The sequence below is a fragment of the Eleutherodactylus coqui genome, chromosome 5 (assembly GCF_035609145.1).
Source record: "Eleutherodactylus coqui strain aEleCoq1 chromosome 5, aEleCoq1.hap1, whole genome shotgun sequence".
Taxonomy (NCBI): domain Eukaryota; kingdom Metazoa; phylum Chordata; class Amphibia; order Anura; family Eleutherodactylidae; genus Eleutherodactylus; species Eleutherodactylus coqui.
The window spans coordinates 41,350,294-41,377,894 of NC_089841.1; the positions used below are offsets into that span (position 1 = coordinate 41,350,294).

Genomic DNA, 27,601 nt, shown 5'->3' on the forward strand with positions numbered 1-27,601 from the left:
AGTTGCAAATTTATTTATACCAGTAAACTGGTGCAAATACTTTAATTTCCATGCATCAGGGCTCTCAATTGCTTACTCTTCTTTACTATGACATGTAATTTTATTTGCAGTTTAACTGTTATTTTTTCTGTTTTATTAACAAAACACGCATTAAAAAAAAGTAACTGCCTACTTCCCGCTGTGTGTTCTTAGATGTTTACGAAGGCATGATCTGTGGGTAAAAAACTTCCCACATTTCAAACATAAAAATGGCTTTTCCCCTGTGTGTATTCTCTGATGTCTAATAAGATCTGTTTTCATAGTAAAATATTTCCCACATTCTAGACATAAAAATGGCTTCACTTCCGTGTGAATTCTCTGATGTCTAACAAGATCTGATTTCATAGTAAAACATTTCTCACATTGTAGACATGAAAATGGCTTGACTTCTGTGTGAATTCTCAAATGTCTAACAAGGTCTGATTTCATAGTAAAACATTTATCACATTCTGAACATGAATATGGCTTCTCCCCTGTGTGACTTCTCTGATGCAGAATGAGATGCGAGTTCTGATTAAAACATTTCCCACACTCTAAACATGGAAATGGTTTCTCCCCTGTGTGAATTCTCTGATGTCTAACAAGATGTGAATTCACAGTAAAAGATTTTCCACATTCTAAACATGGAAATGGCCTCTCCCCTGTGTGAATTTTATGATGGTTTACAAGCTGTGATTTATTAGAAAAACATTTCCCACATTCTGAACATGGAAATGGTTTCTCCCCTGTGTGATTTTTATGATGGTTGACAAGCTGTAATTTAGTAGAAAAACATTTCCCACATTCTGAACATGGAAATGGCTTCTCCCCTGTGTGATTTCTCTGATGTCTAAGAAGATTTGATTTATGAGTAAAAAATTTCCCACATTCTAAACATGAAAGTAAATTTCCTGTGTCAGGTATTTGATGTGCAATTGGAGCAGAAATGTTGTCAAAACATTTCCCACATTCTGAACATGAATATGACTTCGCTGTGTGAACTGTTTGATGCTCTCCCCTTCCGTAACTTTTATTCTGCTCAACAGTCTGTGATGAATCAGAAAATAGGATTTTCATAAAAGAATCAGATGATGGATCTTTGCTGTAAAGGATTGAGGCTATATCTGGCATAATGGTGGGTCCTTCATATGTATCACAATCCTCTGCTTTATAATCTGGAGATATCAGATGTCGTTTTGAGCTCCCAGTACTGTCATCTGTCAAAAATAAAGCTGATTATTTTTGCATAATATAACTTCAAAAATTAGATATTTTATAACTTTCTATATAAATATGTCCATACAAATTACAAGTCATGTAGCAAAATTCAATTATTAGGGCACATTCACACCAGCATTTGAGTTACTGCTAGAGTTTTCAATTTTTTTCTGCTCGGTTCAGGGAAGCAGGAAACGGAACGTCTTTCTAAACAAAATAACACAGACTGATGTACTACCGTGTTTCCTCGAAAGTAGGTCCTTACCCGAATTTAAATCCTACCGAGTTTTCAGGGGAGGCTTGAAAAAGTGGACCTAACTAACATGCCTCCCCCCCCCCCCAAAAAAAAAATCTATGCGTCCCGATGGTCCTTGGCGGCGCTGGGTCAAACTTCAGAGTCCTCCCCGTCTGCCATTTCAGCTTTGCTGGTAAAGGGGCTTTGAATACCCTGCCTCCAGCAAAGCGAGCGCTGTGTTTGGCTAATGGAGCGCCAGCAGCCAATCACAGCCGGCCCTCGATGAGCCAATCACAGCCACTCAGTGATGAGATAGGAATGTGGCCTTAACTGGTAAAACAATGGACCTCAGAGCAAATACCAGAAGATCATGATGGTAAGCCTCCAGTATTAGATGTGTTAGTCAAACTCATCTGTTAGGCTTGACTTGCTGTTTGGTATGTGCATGTTTAGGCCCTTACTGCCTCACAGTCTCGATCTGACATAGAAAAAAGAAGTAGAACCCACACCACAGACTTCCTTTAATGTTGGTATGAGGCACTGCTGGTGTGGCAGGAACCCCTTCCAGAATCTAGTACAGTGACTCCCAACCACTGTGCCATGGCACACTGGTGCACTGTGAGAATCTATCAAGGGTGCCACCGTACAAGAAATAGACATTTTTAGTGTTTTTTCTGTTTTGTTTAAACATTTTTTTTGTGGGGATGCCTCGAGGTAAAGTACTTTTGCCGGAGGTGCCGTAAACCGAAAGGAGCAGCCGGTGGTTTTCAGAACAGAAATTTTGCTTGAAGGCGCTGAGGCCTCATAGCACACTTGTAGAGCCCTTGAGCAGCCAAAACGATGGAGAACCCCTACAAATGACCCTATTTTGAAAACACGATCCCTTACCAAATTCTTTTAGGGGTGAACTGTGTGTTTTGATCCCACAGTTTTTTGAATGAATCTAAGCAAAAGCAGAATTTGTATGGCACACATATGAATAAAGACTTGTGCCCCAAAATGGATACTCCTTTTTTTTCCTGTGTTTAGGCACAATAGAGCCCAAAACGAAAGGAGCAACCGGTGGCTTTCAGAACAGAAATTTTGCTTGAAGACTTTTAAGGCCGCATAGCACACTTGTCAAGCCCTTGGGCGGCCAAAACTATTTAGAACCCCCATAAATTACCCCATTTTGAAAACCAGACTCCTTAAGAAATTCATCTAGGGGTGTACTGCGTATTTTGACCCCACAATTTTGGAATAAATCTAAGCAAAGCAGAAGGAAAAAAGTACGATTTTTATTTTTTTGATAACTGTCATTTTAAAAACAGTTTTTTTGTACAGCACACACATGAATGAAAACTTGCACCCCAAAATAGATACTCCTGTTTGTCCTGTGTTCAGAAACATGGCCATTGTGGCCCTCATGTTATGTCTGTATGCACAACAGTGGCCAAACTAAAAGGAGCAGCCAGTGGCTTTCAGAACAGACATTTTGCTTGAAGGTGTTTTAGGCCCCATTGCACACTTGTAGAGTCCTTGAGCAGCTAAGACAATGGAGGACCCCCACAAATGACCCCATTTTAAAAACTAGACACCTTAACTAATTCATCTAGGGATGCCCTGCGTATTTTGACCCCACTTTTTTAAAATGAATCTAAGCCAAGCAGAAGGAAAAAATTATTAATTTTATTTTTTTGGCAATTGTGTCATTTTAAAAACAATTTTCACAGCACACCTATGAATGAAGACTTTAACCCCAAAATGGATACCCCTGTTTGTTCTGTGTTCAGAAACATACCCATTGTGGTCCTAATCTTATGTCCACATGCACGATGGGGCCCAAACTGAAAGGAGCATTAAATTTCAACTTTTTTTTAACCTTTACATGATCACGTGCCCGGAGACCACTCACCCCGACCCTCGGTCACTGCTCCAGGCTCTTGGCTACGAGCAAGGAGATTTTAAATTTCCCGGAACCTCCCCAGCTTCTGCGCTTACGTCCGCCGTTTCGCTTCGAGGTTGGGATAAAGATCCTGTCGGAGGACATCACCAAAGGCCTTAGATAAGTAATTTCACCTTCCCTCATGGATTGGATTCATGATGGGAGGTGAAATTATAATTGCTCCTGGAGCAGGGACGTTTAAAATTTTCCTGGCAATCTGCGGTTTTGCGAATGCGTCAGCCACTCTGGCGACAGGCGTGTGCACAGAAGCCAGGAAGAGGTCCACGGACAAATCCAGTGGCCTTAGGCAAGTAAATTCATCTCCCCTCACAGATATGAACTTTTTAAACTTGTTTTAAATTTTTTTTTATTTTACATAATTATTGTTATCCATTGGATCGTTATCGGGAACCGCATACAGCGGTCCCCGGTGATATCTCTTTGCTCTCGGCTACACATGCTAGCCAGGAGCAGAGAGGTTTTAGGTCCTTTCTGGACCAGATCGCCACTGGACACTGTGAAGGACGGGGGTGAGTATTTTCAGCTCCCCTCGTTTATCCAATCTGTGAGGGGAGCTGAAAGTTTAACTTTTTTCGCTTTTTATTTTCATTCATGCAATGGCCATTATCTATTGGATAGTGGCAATCGCATGACCAGGGGTTGGATATCCTGGCCTCCCAAGTTCCAGGTTGTTAGCTACCTCCAGCAGCCGACAGCAGGGAGCTGTCACGTCTACAAGCCCTGCAGCTTTAATTCTCAGAGTAAGTGTGTTTTTAAGGCCCTGAGAATTGAAGCCCACTAAATTGGGATGTAAAAAAGCAATGGGGCTGTCACTAAGGGGTTAAAAGAAATAAAATTGAATCCATTGCCTTCTGGGATAGGCAAGGTATTGTGAATTTGGAGCAAATAATGGAAGGTGATAGAGGGATTAGTAGGCAAAAATTAAAAGTTAAAATGCTGTATAATTTGCATAATAGTAGGTTTATTTTTGTATTATCAATTACAGTATGCTGCCTTACGAGAATATTCGGACTGTTTGAAGATTTGTGAAATCCCTAAATCAGTATGATATCTAAATTGTATAGTCAGATAAGGTACCTAAATACTGTACAAATGTTGAGCGCTTATCTGTCCCTGCGAGTATAGCTCCTGTGCTTTAAGGCCCATTTCGACACAACGATTCTCGCTAAAAAGATGTCTTTTGAGTGATAATCATTGTGTGCATTTACACGGCAAGATGATCGCTCAAAATTCGCTCAAATGGCAGTTTGAGTAACAGTTTTGAGTGTTCATTTTGCATAAGTGTGTAAATGAAGGCTCACGCTGTATACTGTAGACAAGCGGGACTGCTATCTTCTGCATAGAGCTGTTGTCTTGTCGGAGCGCTCAGTTGGTATACAGCTGAGCGTTCCGAGCAGGGTATGCAGAAGACAGCTGGAGCGTTGTTTTCTGCATACTACCTCTGCTGTGTTCACGGAGCGCACAGCTTGTATACAGCTGAGCACTCTGAGCGGGGTATGCAGAACACAGCCGGAGCGCTATCTTCTTTGTACTCCAGGTGTGTTCTCTAGGTGGAATGTCAGCTGAAACAATAGTATCAGTGGTATCTCGCGTTGCCTTCGAAAAATCCTGCAAATCTCTTGGTAAGACAGGTAGACAAATGTAAGTGTTCTGGAAGAAGAAAAGACCACAGCATTGCAGCAGTGATCCTTCACCATCAACTTCGCTGGACTGGCGACATTGTGTGAATGCCCGACTACTGTCTCGCAAAGCAATTACTATACTCTCAACTCAAAAACGGGAAATGGAATGTTGGTGGACAGTAAAAGAAATTTTTTAGATGGTTTTAAAGCTAACCTTAAAAACTGTGGCATAGACATTGAGAACTGCGCTACCCTTGCCCTTGAGTGCTGAATTTGGGGGTCAGCCATTACCAACAGCACTGTGAATTTCGAAGAAGTACGATTGGATGGTGAAAGGGAGAAATGTATTAGGAGGAAAGAACGTCAAGCCAACCCTTGCCGGGACCATCTTCCACTTGGAAAGCCATATCCCCACTGCGAAAGAACCTGCCAATCAAGAATAGGTCTCTATAGTCATCTACGGACCCACCACTAATCGCCTATACGTGGAAGGCAATCATGGTTGGCCACAAGTGATAGTCTATGATGATGATGATGACTAGTAAATTCAAGACCAAAGCATCTAAAGACCATTCTCCTTGAACTAACAGATACAGTACTTGCTTCAAAAGCCTGTGTTTATATTTTCTGCCCATCTGCGATGGGTTGCAGATAGAGATAGAATGGGCTGCTTCACAAAACCAAAGATTTCTGAGGCCAAAAAATAGGAGCTCTGCCTACTAGAAAGGTCACAGCAGTAATTTTACCAAAGAGCACTTTTGTATGAGTGCCTTTGATAATTGGCTGGGCCCCCAGCAGTGCTAACTTGATAGCTTTTAATTCTATAAGAATTGAAAAGGCTTCTCTATCTTCCTGGGATAAGATCCCCTGGAATGATATATGATGAACACAAGCTCCCCAACCTGATCCACTGGTGTATTTTATAATTACTGACAGGAGATTAGAGCCAAGAGATTCCCACTTCTAGGATTTTTTTCATCTCTACCAGTTCAGTGACCTTTTTAGTTGTAGAAAGATAAGCTTCCTCTAACTTTGAAAAGGAGATCTTCTGAGTCACGGATTTCAACTTTTCTGGAGTAAAGAAGAGATATTTGGTTTTCTGAGTTCAGCATAATCCTTAAAGGGGTTGTCCGGCGGCAGCAAGTGGGTCTATACACTTCTGTATGGCCATATTAATGCACTTTGTAATGTACATTGTGCATTAATTATGAGCCATACAGAAGTTATAAAAAGTTTTTCACTTACCTGCTCTGTTGCTGGCGTCCTCGTCTCCATGGTTGCCGTCTAATTTTCGCTGTCTAATGGCCAAATTAGACGCGCTTGCGCAGTTCGGGTCTTCTCCTCTTCTCAATGGGGCTCCGTGTAGCTCCGCCCCGTCACGTGCCGATTCCAGCCAATCAGGAGGCTGGAATCGGCAATGGACCGCACAGAAGCCCTGCGGTCCACGGAGGGAGAAGATGCCGGCGGCCATCTTCACCGGGTAAGTAAGAAGTCACCGGAGCGCGGGGATTCAGGTAAGCGCTGTCCGGTGATCTTTTTTAACCCCTGCATCGGGGTTGTCTCGCGCCGAACGGGGGGGGGGGGGGGGGGTTGAAAAAAAAAAAAAACGTTTTGGCGCGGGACAACCCCTTTAAGTATGTCTTTCAAAATGACAAACCTAGATCTGACTTTTCTTTGTTTATAATTCATCCTAAGTGCTCAAGAACAGGTTTGACTTACAGGGCTCTTAAGAACTGTAATAGATTGAAATCTGCAGATTGTTAAGATCTAGTACAATATTGATATTGTGGATTCTTAAATAGGCTACTATTTCTATCACCACCTTTGAAAAGATTCTAAGAAAACAACGAAATCGCAAATACAAGCAGTGTGAATTTCATATGGGTCACTCGCAAATTCGAAACCAGTAAGATTGTAAGCAATTTTTGAGATGTCAGTAGGCATCTCAAGGTCCAAGGTTGCCATTACTGCTATTTATTTTATTAGTGGTACTGTAGATCTGTTAGATTCCATCTTGAATTAGTGATATTTGACAACTTTGCTTAAGAGACTAAGATGTATTATTATTCTGTAAGTGGCTTGAGGTTTAATAATAAAAGTTTATTAAACGTTTAAAAGGCTAAGATTTATTATTAAAGATAAGGCGAAATAATAACCCCTGAATTTTCTCTCCTGCGGAACTGAAACTAGAACCCCAATTTTAGCAGCTTCATTCTGAAGACCTTTTCGTGGTTTGGAAGTTTTGACAAATCTTCGTGGAGAATATTATTACTGAGAAGACTGTTTTCCCATCCATCAGGTCCCTTAATTGGATAGATTCTTCAAATAGCAAAGCATTTTCAGTGTAACTTTAGCTACTTGGATGTCTATTTTGAGGCCCTCCTCTTGTACTTCTATATCTCCATCTTTGGAGGTGTTAAAACGTCTCTCTGGTCATTCTGCTAATTAAAAATTAACTTCTTTGTGTTTCAACATAGAATAAAATACTAGGTTTCTGGCATTAATTATAGCGAATCTGTTAGGCCAAGAGAGAACAAGCCCCTCATGTTAAGTCCTATACAGTTTTTTGCACAGTGGTGAGTGCAGCATTAAATTGAGAAACAGTTACATTTTGAGCATGTGAAAAAAATTGCCAAGTTATTCCTGCCAGTAAAGTGGTACAAATACAATACTTTGCTAAAATGTCCCATCATTAGGGCTATAGCTTGCATTCTCTACTCTAGTATGACATGTCATTTCATTTTGACTGTAGTGGTAAGATTTTTAGCATTTGTCAATAAAATGCGTTTTATAAAAAGATAATGGTTACTTCCTCGAGTGAGTTCTTAGATGTCTAAGAAGATGTGCTCTGTGGGTAAAAAATTTCCCACATTCTGAACATGAAAACGGCTTCTCCCCTGTGTGAGTTCTCAGATGTCTAACAAGATCTGATTTCATATGAAATCCTTTACCACATTCTAAACATGAAAATGGCTTCAGTACCAGGTGAATTCTCAGATGTCTAACAAGATCTGATTTCATAGTGAAACATTTCTCACATTCTGAACATGAATATGGCTTCTCCCCTGTGTGAATTCTTTGATGCAGAACAAGATGTGAGCTCTGGGTAAAACATTTACCACACTCTGAACATGGAAAGGGCTTCTCCCCTGTGTGAATTCTCAGATGTCTACTAAGATGTGATTTCGAAGAAAAACATTTTCCACATTCTGAACATGAAAATGGCTTCTCTCCGGTGTGAGTTCTCTGATGTGTAATAAGATTTGCTTTCCGAGTAAAACATTTCCCACATTGTGAACATGAAAGTACATTTCCTGTGTCAGATCTTGGAGCTGACATTTTGTCAAAACAGTTTCCACATATAGAACATGAAAATGGCTTCTCCTCTCCATGAGCTCTTTGATGTTCTCCCCTTTCGTTACTTTTCTTCTGCTTATCAGTCTGTGATGATGCAGAAGTTAGGAACTGTATAAAAGGATCAGATGATGGGTCTTTGCTGTGAAGGGCTGAGGGAATAGCTGGGATAATGACAGGTTCTTCATATGTATCGTGTATGATACCACAATCCTCTGCTTTACCATCTGCAGATATCAGACATCCCTCTGAGCTCCCGGTACAGTCATCTGCCAAGAACAAAACTGATTTTTTTGTATAATATTACCTTCTAAATTATATTGATATAACATTTCTATACAAATATTTCCATAAAAATTACAAGTCATATAGTAAAATTCAATTATTAGGGCACATTATTCACACCAGCATTCAAGTTTCTATTAGGGTTTCCATTTTTCTGCACAGTTAAGACGGCAGAAAACAAAATGCCTGCCCAAACTGATGCAACCTATATGACAGGATCAAATGGCACTGAGCCCATTGACTATAATTTGGTTTTTCTGACTTCTGTTATGCTCTCTAGCATTTTTCCAGACAAATAACACAGATTGCTGTATTATTTTGGTCAGGATTCTATGCTGGAGGCTACAAACATAGCCTCTGACACATATGGGATTGTGGCCTTAACGGTTAAGACAACAGAAGATCATGAAGTTTGGTCTCCAGGTTGTTCCCTTGCAGTTTTTCCACTTCTGTGGTAAAACCTCCATCTTTATAGGTTCATGCATTGATGGTCCTATCATCGCTCAGCCAAGAATCATAATAGGACCTGTGAGTCAGTGCTTTTAGGTCACTAATGTGGGGACAATAGGCGATTATAAACAGAAGCCATTGTCTCCTGTTCATAGTAGATAATTTAATCTTAAACTAGAAAAAAACCTATTCCATACAGAAAAGGTTTGTCCATTTCAAGAACAACATTCCTTTTTTTCCAAAATAACTTATACAAAATATGATGAAGTGAGACTGGTATATTGTAGTTATAATGAAATTACCCCTGGCAGTAGATTCTATTGTCCCCAAGCTCCTCTAATATGCATTCTCACAGCTTTACTAACTCCAACTTCCTACCACTGAGATTAAACAATTAGAAAATTAATAACTAGGATTATGAATAATCGAAGAATTTTAGCCAGACACTAGGTATATTTTTGAAACTGGGAACAGTCCACAAATATAACACATCCACTCCCGTTACTGTGCAATCCCCAGGACACAAGGAATCACACACCTGTCAGACTAATACTCCTGTGTATATGGTGTTTGATATCTAATTGGTGGTAAATTCATGTTATAAAATACGTCGTCCATAGTTTCCCTATTGAGGCACCTCTTTGGCGAATATGGCTGAAATATAAAATTGGGATTCAATTGTGAAGATCTGTATAACTACTTAGCCCCGTTCCCGTGATGTCACAAGGAGGACAGCAGAGGTGCAGTTCACAGAACTTTTAAAACTAAAGAGGGTCCCCTCCCCATTGTCAGATCCAGGAGTTCCATCTGATGCAGGACTGTCCATCTTTCTGTGCACTCCTTGCAATCAGCACTATTAGAATCCAGCTCATAGACTGGCATTTTTTGTTAATTTATTCCTTTTTTAGAATAAAGCCTTAAAGGGGTTCTCTCGCGGCAGCAAGTGGGGTTATACACTTCTGTATAGCCATATTAATGCACTTTGTAATATACATCGTGCATTAAATATGAGCCATACAGAAGTTATTCACTTACCTGCTCCGTTGCTAGCATCCCCGTCGCCATGGATCTGTCTAATTCTGATGTCTTCTGGCGTTTTTAGACGCGCTTGCGCTGTGCGGTCTTCTGCTTCTTGTTTGGCCCGGGCACGAGTGGCGTTCTGGCTCTGCCCCCTTCTACGCGTCATCGCGTAGCTCCGCCCCATCACGTGTGCCGATTCCAGCCAATCAGGAGGCTGGAATCGGCAATGGAACGCACAGAGCCCATGGTGCACCATGGGAGAAGACCCGCGGTGCACCATGGGAGAAAACCGCAGTGCATCCCTGGGAAAGGACCGGCGGCCATCTTTGGAGAAGAATTTTATAACTCCATATTTCGTCGGATCGGTGAGTAGCAAGCGGTTTAAAAACCGCTTTAAATTGCTATTTTAGGCCAGGGGGGTGACAGAGGGAATGGGGTAATGTTAAATTTTGAGGTTTGCCGCGAGACAACCCCTTTAAACGTTTAATTGGCCCTTGGCACTTTAAGCAATCCACAACTCTAAAGGTGTAATAATTGTGAGTTGGCTGATGGAAACCCAATAGGCTCATATCCACACAGTGAGCAGATTAGAGGTGGCTGACGTACCTGTCAGAAATGGTCAGTGGTAGCAGCAAAATGTGTAGGGGTGTGCTACGCTGTGTTGTTTGGGCTCTATCTTGCACGAGTGCAGAATCCGGAGAGTGAGAATAAGTTAACCCCATATCCGTGACACAAAATATCTCATGAAGCAGGATGTCAATAACACATGGTATACAGCAACTATAGAACTGCTCATCTATAAAACAACTTAGTACACACAATAATTCTACATGCTGCCATAGTGGACTAGGGCAATGGCCACTAATGTACTCCCAGACGTCACAGAGAGGACCTTTTAGAAAGATTATGACAGGGAGCACTTTTATATGAGTCCCTTTGTTAAATTGTCTGGGCCCCCATCAGTGCTAACTTGATATCTTATAGCTCACCGAAATTTCAAAAGGCTTCTCTGTCTTCCTGGGACCAGCTTTCCTGAAGGGCTAGGAGACGAAAAGCCCCCCACAATCTGGTCAACTGGTGTAATTACTTTGACAGAATATTAGGGCCAAGAGACTCCCAATTTTCTTTTTTTCTTTGCCACCAGTTCATTGACCTTTATATTTGTAGAGATATAAGTCTGCTTCTGTCTAAAGATGGGTAAGTGGTCTTGAATGAGCTTGATATTTCCAGAACGCAAGCTGTCATGGTCCCCAGCATTGGCATAGGTTCTCTAGTAGAGCAAGTCATCTTCCTTTGAAAAGGACATCATCAGAGCCACAGAATTCACCTTTTCTGGGAGAGCAAGAGATATTTGATTTTCTGAGTCTTGTATGATCCCCCCAAAAAGTCTTTCTGGAAGGCAAAACTAGATCTGACTTTGTTCCATCCTAGGTGCTGTAGAAGAGAAGAGTTTTGATTTATGTGACTCTTCAGAAATGGAGCTGGCTCTTAAATCAGCCGAAGATCGTCTAGACATGGTAAAATATTGATATTATAGTCTTCAGTAGGTTACTACTATCTCTCTAATCACTTTTGAAAAGATTCTGGAAGCTGATGAAATCCTAAATGGAAGATCTAAAAAGAGAAAAAGTCCATTCCGTGCTCACCAGGTATGGGGGTGACAGATAGGAAAAATTCACGGACAGGTATAATGACCGTTCTTTATTGCAACACATTTCGCAATGTTACATCAAACGCCTTTCTCAAGCAATACCTGTTTTCCCACCTAGCACCAAGTGAGTATTTTTCACATTACCACACTGTTTTTGGAATACAGCTTATTTTTGCTATACCTTGGAATACATGAGGCGCTGTTTCATCTTTTGATTTGTCAAATGGAAGATCTGTGAATTGCACATGGGTCACTTGCAAATTCAAGACCAGTGAGAACTTAAGCAATTTTTGATCAGTCGGATGGATTGGAAGAGGACAGTAGGCATTTGAAGGTCCAAGGTTGCGATTACTGCAGTTAATTTTTATTAGTGGTATTGTAGGTTTGTCAGACTCCATCTTGAATTAGTGATATTTGACAACTTTGTTTAGGAGACTTAGATTTATTATTTTGTAAGTGTCTTGAGTTTTCTTAATAAAGTTAAGGAGGTACAACAAACCCCTGAATTTTTATTACTGGGAAACCAGACCTACCACTAATATATTTAGCAGCTTTAAAGGAGTTGTCCAAGTTGTAAGAACTCTGGACAACCCCTTCCCCATGCAATAAAAAAACCAATATTTGATATACTCACCTCTCCTGGCTCTTGCGGTTTCCCACAATGGCGCTCGATCCCCTGCTCCAGTCTCTGTAGACAGCAGCAGTCCTGCCCACTTTACAGAATGTCACAGGGGCTGCAGTCAATAACAAAGCTCATCTGCCTATTTTGACCTTCCCTTTATAATCTTGGTTCTGATGTTTTGATTCCAAAAGGGACCATTCCTCCTGAAGACCTTAGTCTTTGGAAGACCTTGCTTTTTACCTACCAATTTATATAGGATTTTATCTAGGCTCGGTCCAAACACATATTTACCCTAAAAAAACATGGAGCATAATTTGGATTTGAAGGTAGGATCAACTGCCCAAGATTTTAATCATGTCATGCCTAGCTAGCAGACGAGTACAGTTACTGTGGATGTATATGCTCTACAGACAGTGACATTCCGGAGAAGGGAAATAGATGACAAAACCTGATTCCTGGGTATGCAACACCTAATAGGATTCTCAAGATGAAAGAGCCAGCTATAAGTGGATGTAGCTATGTAAGAATTAGCCAGGTTAATTTTTAATCCCTCCCCGCCCCAGGGCATAAATGCTCACCCTGGCTGAGAAGCAGTTCCATCCACAGGGCATACACTTATGTCCTATGGATGGCGCAAGCTCAGAAGAAGATCATCCACAGCGGGAGTTGGCTATGACTGACAGCCAGCCTACCACTGCAACAGCAGGAATTGGTGAGAACACCGATCCCTGCTGTTAACTCCTTACATGCCACAATGTTGATCGTGGCATGTAAAGGGTTCACAGAGGAAGGGCACTCATTCTGTGAAGTCATCAGCCCTTCATTATGTAATCGCAGACACACGATGGGTCTACCATGGCCTATGATCTTGTATTAGCTAAAAAACATTGCAGTACAGAAGCACTGCAATGTATTATCATAGCAATGATAGTATCACACGTTTGTGTCCCCTACAGGAACATAAAAAATGTTTTAAAAAAACAATCGTAATGAAAAAAAAAAACTTCTGCGCATTTTTCCCTTTTTTTTTTTTTTTTTTTTAAATCCGATGTTTGGCGTTTTCGTATCCTTAACATCTCGCATAATAAATTGAACACACTTTGTATCCTGCAATACGAAAAACAAGGCCTCATATAGCCATGTTGATGGAAAAATAAAGTTATGCCTCTTAAAAGTAACCTAGTATGTAAGGCCAAAAATGACATATGCTCTCCTCAACCCACACTTCCCCACCCAATGTTAATCCAGAGGAAGTAAAAAGAAAACAATGAGGTAGAAGCCAATTTTCCCCATTTAAGGAAAAAAATTCTTCCCTGACTCCAGACAGGCAATCGGAATAATCCCTATATCAACAACCCTTTTCGAGTCATGTGCTAACATATAATATTGAGTATTCAAGCTCTGATATGTTTTTCTTGAATATCGGTGCCCAAAACTGTACACAATATTCTATGTCTGGTCTGACCAGTGACGTGTAAAGAAGATTTGTTAAGAGTAAACCTCTCTTAATGCACCCCATGATCCTATTTGCCTTGGCAGCAGCTATCTGACATTGGTTTCTCCAGTTGGGCTTACAGTTAACTAAAATCCCCAAATCTTTTTCCATGTCCATGTTTCCCAGTGGTTTCCCATTTAGTGTGTAATGTTGAAATGTATTTCCTTTACTCATGTGCAGAACCTTACATTTATCAGTGTTAAACCTCATTTGCCACTTTTCCGCCCTAGACCCCCACTTATCCAATATCCTTATTCCCCTTGCAACCCCATTCTATCCTCTCTTTTGTTACGTACTTTACATAGTTTTGTAAATATGATCTGCAAATATTGATATTTTACTGGGCAATACTTCTACCAGGTAATAAATTAGAGGCCAAAACCCTGTGGTACCCCACTAGTAACAGTGACCCAATCAGAGTATGTAATATTAATAACCCCCCTTTGCTTTCTATTGTTGAGCCAGTTACTTACCCATTTACACATATTCTCGCCAAGCCCAAACATTCTCATGAAAATCCCCAAAATGTTGTTGCATCCTTAAGTTCACAGTAGGCTATGTCACTATGAGGTTAATGAAGCTGCTGCAACCTAAGTATTCTTGAGAAGAGTCTCTGCCTTTCTACCCATCGAGTCCCTTAACGCCTTCGTGCTGCAACCATTTTTTTATTTTCATTTTTTCTCCCCACTTTCAAAAAATCATAACTTAAAAAAAACATTCCAGCAAAATAGCTACATGAGGGCTTGTTCAATCGTGCCCTTTTTTCTAAATTTTTTTTTGCTGAAGATTTAGAGAAAATGTACAGTAGCATAAAAATATAATCATTCCCTATCAGGTAACACAAAAGCAACTTAAATCAATGGTTCCATTTAATGTACCATATAATGTGTCAAAAACATTTAAAGATTTCTAAGTAGGGGAAAATTGGAGAAAAATGCTATTGCTTTTACATTATTCATGGAGTGGTAAAAATAACGTTATCTTTATTCAGTGGGTCAGTACAGCTAAATCAAATTTATATATTTTTTACGTAATTCTACTTAAAATATAGAATACCTTTTTAAAAAAATATTGTCACCACCTTTTGACCTCCATAACTTATTTTTCTGTCAATGTGGTTATGCAGGGGCTTGTTTTCTGATACCACTTGGGGTACATACTGCTTTTTCTTCAGTTTTTTTTTCAATTCTTGCATTGTATATTTTTTTCAGAAAACATTTACTGTGCATGATTAATGCTCGAGCGAGCATTGCCTTTAGCGAGTATCTCCCCCGCTCGAGACTGCAGGTTCAGGTGCCGGCGCTGGGGAGCGGTGAGTAGCGGCTGTCAGCAGGAGGGAGCGGGGGGGAGAGAGGGAGAGAGAGATCTCCCCTCCGTTTCGCCCCGCTCTCCCCCGCAGCTCCGTGCCCACTGCCGGCACCCAAACCTGCAGTCTCTAGCAGGGGAGATACTCGCTAAAGGCAATGCTCGCTCGAGCAATTGCCTTTAGCGAGTATACTCGCTCATCTTTAGTTATAAGTAATTGATGGACGGGCGTCTGCCGCACAGGACTCCAATCCATCAGCTGATCGTCCTGCTGGATTACCTGATCAGTGATCAGAGGAGAAAGTCAGAGCGCCAGCTTCACTGACATTGAAATCAGTAGGACTGCCGCACTGCTCCAACACTTCAGGGTCAGGATGTCACGTCTTGTCCTGAGCTCCAGGAGATAGGCCATCAATTAAAAAGGCCCAGAATACCCCTTCAACTTGTTAGCTGCCTTATTTATTCTTTGGGACATCGTTCATGCATGCCTTGGGTAGCAATGCAGCTTGCTCTTAGTTGTCTCCCTGTGAACTGCCAAATCAGGTCAACCTTGAGATATCCAGTCTTATTAAGCTCTGCTACATTGGCAATAGCCGGCTCTACTGCGCCATCACCAAGCCTTGTCAGCTCTTCTTGGCTTAGATTGATCGTGACTAGAGATGAGCGAACATGCTCGGCCACGCCCCTTTTTCGCCCGAATACCGCGATTTCCGAGTACTTCCGTACTCGGGCGAAAAAATTCGGGGGGCGCCGTGGCGGCACGGGGGGTAGCAGTGGGGAGTGGGGGGGAGAGGGAGAGAGAGAGGGCTCCCCCCCCCCTGTTCCCCGCTGCTACCCCCCGCACCGCCACGCCTCTCCCCGCCCCCCGGCGCCCCCGAATCTTTTCACCCGAGTACTGAAGTACTCGAAAATGGCGGTACTCGGGCGCGTAAGTACTCGAAACGAATACGTTCGCTCATCTCTAAACCATACCAATTTTAAAAATATTTTTTTATTTTTTGATGCGACAACTGGAAAAAGTTTTTATTACATTTTTAGATTTTTTTATTTTAACAAATTAAAAAAAACTTTATTTTACTTATCTTTTCAGTTTTTTTTAGTCACAGGATGTGATATTAAAGTGCTCACCACTCCTTAATAGTTAATCAGTAACCAGCCAGAGTCCTGCAAGGTCCGTCTGCCAGTCCAGAAAGGTTTCCATAAGCACGAGTTTCAGAAGCATTCTGCCATACATTTACTAATAAAAGTTACACTTTGTTGAAATGGTATTTTTAATGGAACTATGATGTTTTTGCCCACCATGCTGTGATTCAGAAGCCTTAGAGGTTTAAACGTGGATGCTGCAGGGGCATTGAGTTATATGCGGATACATTTTATCATAATGTCTTTACAAATTTCAAAAGGTGAAAATTCTTTTAGAAACAGGCATTGTATATTTAATTTTTTTGTTCCCCAAAGGAGATTTGAAACTGCGGTTGTTTGATCACTTATACAGTATAATGCAATACTGCAGTATTGCATTATAATTTGTTAAGACAATCCTGCCATCCTTCATGGAAGTCCTTGAGGTCTTCAGAAGGCCGCAGGCTACCATGACTCCCAGATGGCATACCACAATCTTATCCCGGAGGGCTGTTTAGGACATCAGAAGCCTGATCACTACATTACCAATTACGTTTGTCTTGGGTAGGTGTTGCTAGTATGACTTTCTGAATTTGGTGAAAAGAAAGCAAAAGAAATCCTGCAGACCTAAGTCCCAATATGGGCTTTTTGCCATGTGTATATAGTAGTGTCTGTTACCTGGTGATGTGAGAGCCTGGCAGTTCTCCATCATGGCCTCCTTGTACAGATCCTTGTTTCCTTGTAAATACTCCCACTCCTCCATGGAGAAATAGATAGCGACATCCTGACACCTTATAGGAACCTGACAACACAATATACAGTCATCACCCAGAAGTCTCCAGTGCTGCTACTGTATAATGTCCCAGCATTCCCCGCAGTGTCACCTCTTTGGTCAGCAACTCAATCATTGTTTTGGTGAGTTCTAGAATCTTCAATACATTGATGTCCTCATGTATCAGGGGGTGAGGTGGGAGCCCCGTGATTGGGCTCAGGGGTCTCCCTAATCCATCATGCACAGGGACCCGACAGCCATCACTAGAGGCTTTCTTCACTACTGTGTAATCCTGTATATGGGAAGACATTAATAAATATCACTGCAAACATTTCCAGAGTCCATCACCTCTCCAGTCATATAATGTTATTGCCTTAAATAAAAATGATGTAATGTGACATCATCAGAATCTCCTCCCTCTCCAATGATTTCATCTGTTATTACCAGACATAAGAATGATGCAATTTGACATCATCAGAATCTCTCCCCCCCCTCCAGTGACATCATCTATTATTACCATAGATAAGAATGGTGTAATGTGACATCATCAGAATTTCTCCCTTCTCCAGTGACATCATCTATTATTACCATAGATAAGAATGGTGTAATGTGATATCATCAGAATCTCTCCCCTCTCCAGTGACATCATCTGTTATTCCCATACATAGTATGTATGTATGTTAGTCTGGAAGAAGACAATGTCCATCCAGTTTATCTTGTTTCCCCTCCCCCCTTGTTGATCCAGAGTAAGGCAAAAAATCCCCCAAGAGACAGATGCCAATTAAAGGGGTTGTCTCGCGAAAGCAAGTGGGGTTAAGCACTTCTGTATGGCCATATTAATGCACTTTGTAATATACATCGTGCATTAAATATGAGCCATACAGAAGTTATTCACTTACCTGCTCCGTTGCTAGCGTCCTCGTCGCCATGGTTCCGTCTAATTTCGGGGTCTTCTTGCTTCTTTAGACGCGCTTGCGCAGATCCGTCTTCTCCCTTCGGCTCCGCTCGGCAGCATCGGCGATTTGGCTCCGCCCCCTTGTACGCTTCATCGCGTAGCTCCGCCCCCCGTCACGTGCCGATTCCAGCCAATCAGGAGGCTGGAACCGGCACACATCATGGGGCGGAGCTACGCGATGACGCTACAAGGGGGCAGAGCCAAATCGCCGATGCTGCCGAGCGGAGCCGAAGGGAGAAGACGGATCTGCGCAAGCGCGTCTAAAGAAGCAAGAAGACACCGAAATTAGACGGAACCATGGCGACGAGGACGCTAGCAACGGAGCAGGTAAGTGAATAACTTCTGTATGGCTCATATTTAATGCACGCTGTATATTACAAAGTGCATTAATATGGCCATACAGAAGTGTATAACCCCACTTGCTGCCGCGAGACAACCCCTTTAAGCCCATTTGGGGAAAAAATTACTTTCTGACTCTATAATGGCAGGCAGAATAATCCCTAGATCAATGTTTTGAAAGTTAGTATCTGACTCCAAGACCCGGATCAACACCCCATTGCTTATTTGATGTCTATATCCTGTAATATCATAGCGCTAAAAAAAAAAAAAAAAAGACGTCCAGTCCCCTCTTAAACTCCTCTATCGATTTTGCCATCACCACGTCCTCAGGCAGAGAGTTTCACAGTCTCACTGCTCTTACAGTAAAGAACCCCCTTCTTCTGTCAGTAATGAAACCTTCTTTCCTTTAACCGTAGAGGATGCCCTCTTGTTACTGTCGCAGTCCTGGGTATAAACCGATCATGGGCGAAATCCTTGTATTCCCCCCTAATGTATTTATACATAGTTATTTGACCACCCTCAGGGCTCCCACACACTTGCTTTTTTAACGCAAATGTCAATGGGACTTTCTAATGTTAAAAACGCATCACAAGTTTGTGTTTCGCGATTTTAGTGCAATGCGTTTTTAAGATTAGAAAGTCCCATTGACATTCACGTTAAAAAAAACAGCATTAAAAAAAAAACAAGTGTGTGGGAGCCCTCAATCGTCTTTTTTCCAGTGTGAATAATCCCAATTTTGAAAGCCTCTCTGGGTATTCCAGTCCTCTCATTCTGTTTATTAATTTAGTTGCCCTTCTTTGAACCCCCTCAAACACTGCAACATCTTTCCTGAGCAACGGTGTCCAGAACTGTACGCAGTATTTCATGTGAGGCCTGACAAGTGCCTTATATAGTGGGAGGATAATATTCTCATCCTCCACCCCTATGCCTCTTTTAATGCACCCCAAGACTTTATTAGCTTTTGCAGCAGCTGACTGGCATTGGTTACTCCAGTTAAGTCTACAATCCACTAGTACCCCCAGGTCTTTTTCTATATCACTGTTCCCTAGCAGTACCCTATTTAGTGTATATTGGTGACATCCGTTTCTCCCGCCCATGTGCATAACCTTACATTTATCAACATTGAACTTCATTTGCCATTTTTCTGCCAAAGCCCTCAGCTCATCCAAATCTATTTGCAGACTGTCCTCCGTTGTATTAATTATCTTGTATAGTCTGCAAATATCGATATTTTACTGTGCAGTCCCTCTATCAGGTCATTGATAAATATAATGAACAGAAAGGGGCCTAGTACTGAACCCTGTGGCACCCAACTAGCAACGGTGGTCCAATCAGAGTACGAACCATTTACTACCACCCTCTACTTTCTATGTTTAAGCCAGTTCTTTACCCAGCTACACACGTTTTTGCCCAGACCGAGCTGTCTCACTTTACCAGGCTCTGTTCTTGACCCCTTTTTGTATATTGGAACTACATTAGCAATATGCCAATCCAGTGGTACAACCCCGGTCTCAATAGTTTCCCTAAATATAAGAAATAGCAGCCTGTCTATCACGTCCCTTAGTTCCCTTAGGATCCTTGGGTGTTTTCCATCTGGGCCCGGCGATTTGTTGATTTTAATTTTTTAACCGACTCTGCACTTCCTCCTGCGTTAGACTGGTAATATATAGCAGCGAGTTTGTTTTATTCCCCTGCATCTCATGTGACATTTGTGAATACACTTGAGAATTTTTTTTTTATAGATTCACCTTCCCCCTATCATCTTCTATGATTTCTCCTGCATTATTTGTTAATGTGTCAGTGCTCTCAGTGCAAAACTTTTTACCGTTTTATATAATTGAAAAATAGTTTAGGGTTATTTTTGCTCTCTTTGGCAATCAGTCTCTCTGCCTCCTCCTTGGCAGTTTTGATCTTTTCCTTACATAATTTGTATTTTTCCCTGTATATTTTTAGCACTTCTTCACTGCCTTTTTGTTTTAATAATTTAAACGGTTTCTTTTTTTTCGCTTACTGCCCCCCTTATAGTCTTGTCGAGCCACAATGGTTTCCTTTTACTTGAGGGTCTTTTATTTTTAAAGGGTATGAACTGCTGAAAAGATGTAATTACTGTTATATTTGAGAACGCTGTCCCAATTAATATTGCCAAACGTAATTCTGAGCTGATCAAACTTTGTTTTACTAAAGTTTAGTTTTTTTGTCGCTCCTTGATAAGGCCTCCTATTGAATAACAACTGGAAATTATTTATGTTGTGGTCACTGTTCCCCAAGTGTCCCTCAACCTGCAAACCTGTGATTCTGTCCAATTTGTTAGTTAATAATAAGTCTAGGATGGCCCTCGCTCTAGTTGGCTCCCATACAAGTTGGGTAAGGTAGTTATCTTTAATTGTTCTCAAGAACTTATCACTCTTATGAGATTTGCAGGTTTCGCCTTCCCATATTATTTCTCCCATAAAGTCTCCCATAATAATTACTTCATTGCAGTTTGACACCTTTTCTATCTGTCTTATTAATAAGCTTTCAGTTTCTTTTTTTTTTTCAAATCAGTTTTTATTCACATTTTTGATATCATATAACAAGGAAGGGGAACATATACAAGTAAACTCTGGTACTGCTAAGTAATGCACAAACCGATGATATAGAGTGCAGGGCGTCTCGCTCTCCTACCCGTGCCATCCAATCAAACAACCCAGTTAGGGAACCGCCAATTAGCACGTCCCCTTTTCTATTCTAGGCAAGGATGACAGCCAAGGAGTCGGGAGGCCCTCTTCACCTCACGACCAGAGCAGGATAGCATTAGAGTAAGGAAGAGGTGATGGGGTAGTCGAAGGGGAGACAGGGGGGGGGGAGAGGGATAGGGGAGTACGGGAAGTGATACCTTGTTAGTTCAGTTCACTACTGCCAATACGTCCAGGAGTCTCAAATCGCGCCACGGAAACCAGATTTCCAAAAATTTGTCATACGAATTGTTTTGCCAGCTCGCCAGCTCCTCCAGATTATAGATCATGTCGACTCTTTCCTTCCATTGAGAAAGGGAGGGAGGTTTCTCGCACCGCCACTGCAATGGGATCAGCGCCTTTGCTGCATCAACTAGGTGTGCTATTAACTTATCCCTACGCGGGTGGAACGCGGAGGACGTCTTCCATAGAAACATTATCTCCGGGGTGAGGCGGAAATTCTGTTTAATCTTTTCCAGCACCTCCACTACCCCCCTCCAGAAAGGTGTCAACTTCTCGCACGTCCACCAAATATGCAAATATGAGCCTGTTTTGTCATTACACCTCCAGCATCTATCGTGGTCTGCCAACCCATACGCACGCAACCACTGGGGAGTCCTGTACCATCTTATCAACAATTTATAATGCGATTCCTGAGCCAGAGCGCATGGAGAGAGCCCATATGAGGTGAAGAGAATGTTGTCTACATCTTCATGTGACAATGATATGCCCAGCTCTTTTTCCCAGGATACCAGGAACCCTGGTTTAGCTGTGGGCTGTGGTGCAATAAATTGTCGACGAATGTTGGAGATTTTTCTAGCTTTTGAGCCGGATTCCATTAGGGAACGCTCAAAAGGGGTCCGCGGTCTGGTCGATCTATGTATCCTAACAAATTCTTTCAGAACAGTTTCAACTGTAGCTCTAAGGAGAAAGGAAGGATTCCACTCCGGGAGCAGCGAGGTTAATATTTCCCCTGCCGGTAAATGTGCTAGGTTCTGTAGTTCTCCTATTGTGAGTTCTTTGAATTTCGTCCAGACCGCGGAGGAGACTGGGTCTAATGATAGATCCATCAGTCTATAAATGAGGTTCAACGGAGAAACCGGGGAGGGGGTAGGCGCTAAGATTGCTCTTAAGTCATCCCACACCTCGCATGGGCCTCTCAATAGGAGGTTAAATTCCCCGGATCTGTAGCTACTCCTTTTAGGGTACCATAAATCCGCTTGGGCTCCCCTGGTGCTATTGGCTGTGGCTAATTTAGGTAGAAGGCCATCCCTTTTAGGATGTACTAAGTCCATCCAATAGCCTAGCTGCGCGGCCCTGTAATAATCCTGGACATTCGGGAGGTCCATGCCACCCTCACGTCTTCTTCTAATCATTAGGCTATAAGCCAGCCTCGGCCTCTTCTGTCTCCAAACATAGTTCGTAAACATCGAACGTAGTGTTCTGAAAAAACTAGGTGGGAGGTAGATAGGTATCATCCTAATCCTATACAGGATCGTTGGCAAAATATAAGATTTCAATATGTTCCTCCTGCCAAACCAGGAAATGAACGGTATCTCATAATTTGTTAGTAGCGTTTTGACCCGGTCTAGGAGAGGAACAAAATTGGTCCTATATAGGTTTTTGAGCTTCTTGGGAATCTTGATACCCAGATAGTCTAAAGATGTCTCAGACCATGTGAAGGGGGAGGCATCCTTGCACACCACGTACCTTGAGTAGGGGATAGAGATGTTAAGGGCTGTGGATTTCTCAAAGTTGATCTTAAAGTTTGAGAGTTTACCGAACTCCTTCAGAAGATCCACAAGTCTAGGAAGGCCCGTTTCTGGTTTTGTAACTAGGAAAACGACATCATCTGCAAAAGCCGCCACAGAGAGGAGCATGTTTCCAATTGCCAAGCCCGTTATGTTGGGGTCCTGTCTTACTTGTAGCAACAAAGGCTCCAGGGCCAAGATAAAGAGAGAGGGGGACAGGGGGCAGCCCTGCCTTGTTCCATTTTTGATGTCAAATGCCGGTGATAAGGAGTCATTCACCTTCAATCTGGCGTAGGGACAGGCATAGAGGGAAAAGATAGCTAAGACGAACTCTGGCGGGATATTATAGTGCAGCAGCGTAGACCTCATGTATCCCCAGTCAACCCGGTCAAACGCCTTTTCGGCGTCCGTTCCTATGAGGGCCAGAGGGATATTGTGGAGTTGGGCGTAATTTACCGCGTGCAGGAGCCTTCGGCAGTTATCCCTGCCCTCCCGTCCTCTCACGAACCCCACCTGTTCTGCATCAATTAACTTGGGGATAAATTTGGACAGTCTCTCCGCTAGTAGTTTCGCCCATAGCTTGACGTCCAGGTTGATTAGGGAGATGGGCCTGTAGCTGCTACAGAGGGCCGGGTCTTTATTTTCTTTATGAATTAAAGTTATCACTGCCTCTTGTGCCTGTCTGGGAAGAGAAGCTCCCGCCAGGAGAGCATTGAATAATGAGGTCAATCTGGGAATAAGTGTCAGTTGGAAAGTTTTATAATAAGGCAAGGACAGGCCGTCAGGACCAGGACTCTTATTGGGGGGGGATGCCGCTATAAAATTTTTAATCTCCTCTTGTGTTACGGGTGATAACAGGGAGCGGGCTTCCTCATCCGTTAGTTTTGGCAGGGGTAGCCGCTGCAAGAAGGTATCAATTAAATTTTTTGATTTGGAAGGGTCGTCGGTAAGGTGATGAGGTTGGAGATTGTATAATTCTGCATAAAAGAGTTGAAATTCTTTGGCGATCCCTGCTGTGGAGGTGACTATCTTCCCCGTCCTATCTTTTATAGATGAAATTGTATTTTTAGCCCGAGCCTTTTTAATTAGTGCCGAGGTGAGCTTACTCCCCTTATTGCCTTGGATGTACACAGTGTGCCTCCAGTAAAGATGCTTTTTATTAAATTTAGCGTTGAGGCATAACCTTAGGTCTTTCCTCAGTTCCGTTAGCTGGCTTAAAACCGACTGTGTTTGGGAGAGTTTAGCTTTTTGCTCTAGTTTGGCGATCTGTATAAGCTTATCATCGATTTCTTTCTGGGCTTTCTTCTTGACCCTGGAGCCTAACGCTATCAGTAACCCTCTGACATAAGCCTTATGGGCCTCCCACACCATAGGGACACTCACTTCTCCTTGGGAGTTGATCTGGAAGTACTCCTCAATTAGGGCGGAAAGAGCAGATGTATCTTCCTTATTATCTAACAAGGAGGCGTTCAGCCTCCATCTCCACTCCCTAGGACGCTGGTGTGCAGGCTGCAAAGTTATATGTATTGGTGCGTGATCTGAGATGGTGGCCGTATCTATTTTTGCCCCCTTCAGCGATGTGAGGAGACTAGAGGAGATCATCAGGTAGTCCAGTCTTTGAAAAGTACCGTGCACCTGTGAGAAGAAGGAATAATCCTTGTCTACTGGGTATAATAGGCGCCAGGCGTCTATCAATTCCAACTCTTGTAGTTTTTTAATCAGTTTCTTCAGCTTACGCTGAGAGATATGGGAACGACAGGTGGAGGAGTCCAGGAGAGGATTCATGGTGAGGTTCAGATCACCTCCCAGGATTATCTGTCCTGTTGCAAAGTTTTTTAGGACTTCCAACTGTGCTACCAGCCACGTTACCTGGTCAGTATTCGGTGCGTATAGGTTGGCCACCGTGACTCGCAGGCCATTGATGGAGCCTTTTAGGTACAGTACTCTACCATCACCGTCTGTGTACTGTGAGTCGCACACAAAGTTGACGGATTTGTGGAATAAAGTTGACACCCCCCTGGAGGCCGATGTGGTGTGTGAGCTGTGGAAGTGCTGTGGGAATGTCTTACCTTGCAGTGCGAAACACCTGTCCCCCTTGAAATGCGTCTCCTGAAGAAGTACTATTTTCGAACCGTATCTCCTGAGGAGCTGGGCAATGTTATGTCGCTTCGCCGGCGCGTTGAGACCCCGGACATTGAACGAAGTGAATCGCAGGTCGTCCATTAAAGATTACTCAAGGTGAACAATGAAGAAAGAAAAACAATTAGTTATGCACAGGTATCTTCCTTTGGGGATAGGGGGGGGGAAGGAGGGAGGTGAGGGGAAAGCCGAAGGTAAGAGGGGGATGTGATACACAAAGAATAAAAAAAAAAGCGCGGTACAAACAATAAAGCTTAGAAATTTACTTATAATATCAAATAAGGTTGCAATTAACTAGGCTGGAAATTCAGCCAGAGGGTCTGATGTAAATCAGAGCCCTCTCTTGGGGGCGAGCCAATTAGGTGTTGCCGTGGCAAGACCTGTTCTACGGCTATAGGTAGTTGGCTTGACCTGACAGGCACGGTCGGGGAACCTGTCTCGTTGGGGAAATAGTTATTACAATAGATCCAGTACAAACGGATAATACTGTGCAATTCTCGCTATAGTAGACACCACTATCAATATCATCTACATCTTATTCGCTAAGCTGTCACACTACGGGATCTATAAACGTACGAACAGGAAAGTTGGGTGGAGGGTCACCCTCAGTCTCTAGCATGGGACTCAGCTTCCGGACTCTGATAACGTCGTCGTCTTACCGCCCGGACCCGGCAACCCCACCTCCGAGTGGAAACGGATAGCCTTTCAACGAGCTTCCATGTTAAACTCTTCCTGGAGTGGGTGCCGCGTCAGGCTCAGAGCGCCGGATATAGGCGAGCAACAGACTCGCAATAACAAAACGCAGGGAACATATCCTTCCCCTAGGGAGCTCAAGTGTCCAACTTATCCAGATCTTCCCTTGATTTCTTTTTCTTGTCCCTGGGGGACTTATGACTTGTAACTGGCAGCCAAGTCTCTGGCGTCGGCATCACAGCAAACCTTGGAAGCTCCGGTAGCGGCATCCAGCTCGGTACTTCCACGGGATCGATATTCAGTAGCTGCCAACACTGCTGAAGCTCTTCAGGGGTACGGATATTTATTTTGCGGCCCTGGTGATTTATTCCCAGACCAAAAGGGAATAGCCATGCATACTTTATCCCATTGCTTTTTAGCGCCTCCAATAACGGTCGCAGCAAGCGGCGTTTGGCCAAGGTGGACGGGGCCAGATCCTGATAAATTTGTATATCCACGTCCCCAAACTTTAAGTCCTTAGAGACTCTTGCGGCTTTAAATACGTCGCTGGTATCCGTAAAGGAGAGGATTTTGCACACTACGTCCCGCGGGGGGTCAGATGCAGGGGGCAACGGTCTGAGCGCTCTGTGTATGCGTTCAATACAGATGGCTGCTGCTCTATCCTCCCCAAGGAGCTGACTAAAGATGGTTTTGGCCACTTTGTTTAAACTTTCAGCTGCCCACGACTCCGGGAGCCCTTTTATACGGACATTGTTCCGTCTATTTCTATTCTCAATATCCTCCTGGAGTATTAAGGACTTATTGATCTGGTTGTGGTGCTCTCTGATAGCTTTTTCCATGTCAGTAGCGTGCACCGTAATGGCTGCCGCCGTGGACTCCAGCTCCTCCACCCTGCGGCCCATGTTTTTCAAATCTTCTTTAATTTCTAATAAGTCTGCCTTCAGGGGATGCAGAGCCTGAGAGAATAATTCCCTCATAAAGCTCCTAGACACGTTCTCTCCCTCCTCTCCGTCTGATGAGGCCCCCTCCTCCCCCTCCTTACTGTGTGCTGCTGCGGTGTCTGTTGCCGGCGCCATCTTGGACAGGGGACGAGGTGAGCGGGCGCCCCGCTCCTTGAGGTAGCGCTGCATGTCCGCTTGTCCCCGGGCGGCTCTGGGGGTGCTCTGCGCTTCCCCTCCCTTCTCCTTGCCGGTCTTCCCCATTTTGGTTGCTTCTGCTAGCTATTACAGGTCCCCGCGGGTGCCGGTGAGACGGAGCTCCGGGCTTAGGACTCCATCTCCTGCAGCGGTCAAGCCACGCCCCCATAAGCTTTCAGTTTCTTCTGCTATTTTTGGTGGCTTATAGAAAACCCTTATCAGGATTTTCTTATATTTCCCTCCCTGTATTTCTACTCACAGAGATTTCACATGTTCATCTTCTACACCTATATCTTCTCATAGCCTCGGAATTAAGTAGGATTTAACATACAGACATACCCCTTCCCCTTTCTGGTTCCCACGATCTATTCATAGATCGAATGATGTAATGTGACATCATCAGAACCTCACCCCTCTCCAGTGACATCATTTGTTATCACCATAGATAAGAAAGACATAATGTGACATCATCAGAATCTCTCCCCCCTCCAGTGACATTATCTGTTATTACCCTAGATAAGAATGATGTAATATGACATCATCAGAATCTCTCACCTCTCCAGTGATATCATCTGTTATTACCATAGATAAGAGTGATGTAATGTGACATCATCAGAATCTCTCACCTCTCCAGTAAGCTGAAAGAGTATCTCTAGGGTGAGATTTAACATGCTTTCTGCCATCTTGTTCCTGTCCCTCTCCATCCTTGATTGATCACTGAGGAAAATTCTCTTATATAGAAAATATGAGGCGATCCGAG

At 42.9% G+C, this 27,601-nt stretch overlaps 2 protein-coding genes across 2 annotated transcripts in view; both read right to left on the reverse strand.

The window, feature by feature from the left end:
• Nucleotides 1-27,599, reverse strand: LOC136629201 (zinc finger protein 300-like). The gene is made up of 2 exons (XM_066605374.1): nucleotides 27,468-27,599; nucleotides 1-1,235 (listed from the first exon to the last, which is right to left on the reverse strand). Exon 2 carries the CDS (start codon nucleotides 1,147-1,149, stop codon nucleotides 169-171), a length of 981 nt encoding a protein of 326 aa, XP_066461471.1. The 5' UTR covers nucleotides 1,150-1,235; nucleotides 27,468-27,599; the 3' UTR covers nucleotides 1-168.
• Nucleotides 7,105-27,601, reverse strand: part of LOC136629176 (zinc finger protein 665-like) — a 42,864-nt gene continuing 22,367 nt past the window's right edge. Inside the window, exon 6 of the mRNA XM_066605340.1 lies at nucleotides 7,105-8,343. Coding sequence (XP_066461437.1) covers nucleotides 7,844-8,343 — 500 coding nt within the window. The 3' untranslated portion in view covers nucleotides 7,105-7,843. The remainder of the gene's footprint in view (nucleotides 8,344-27,601) is intronic.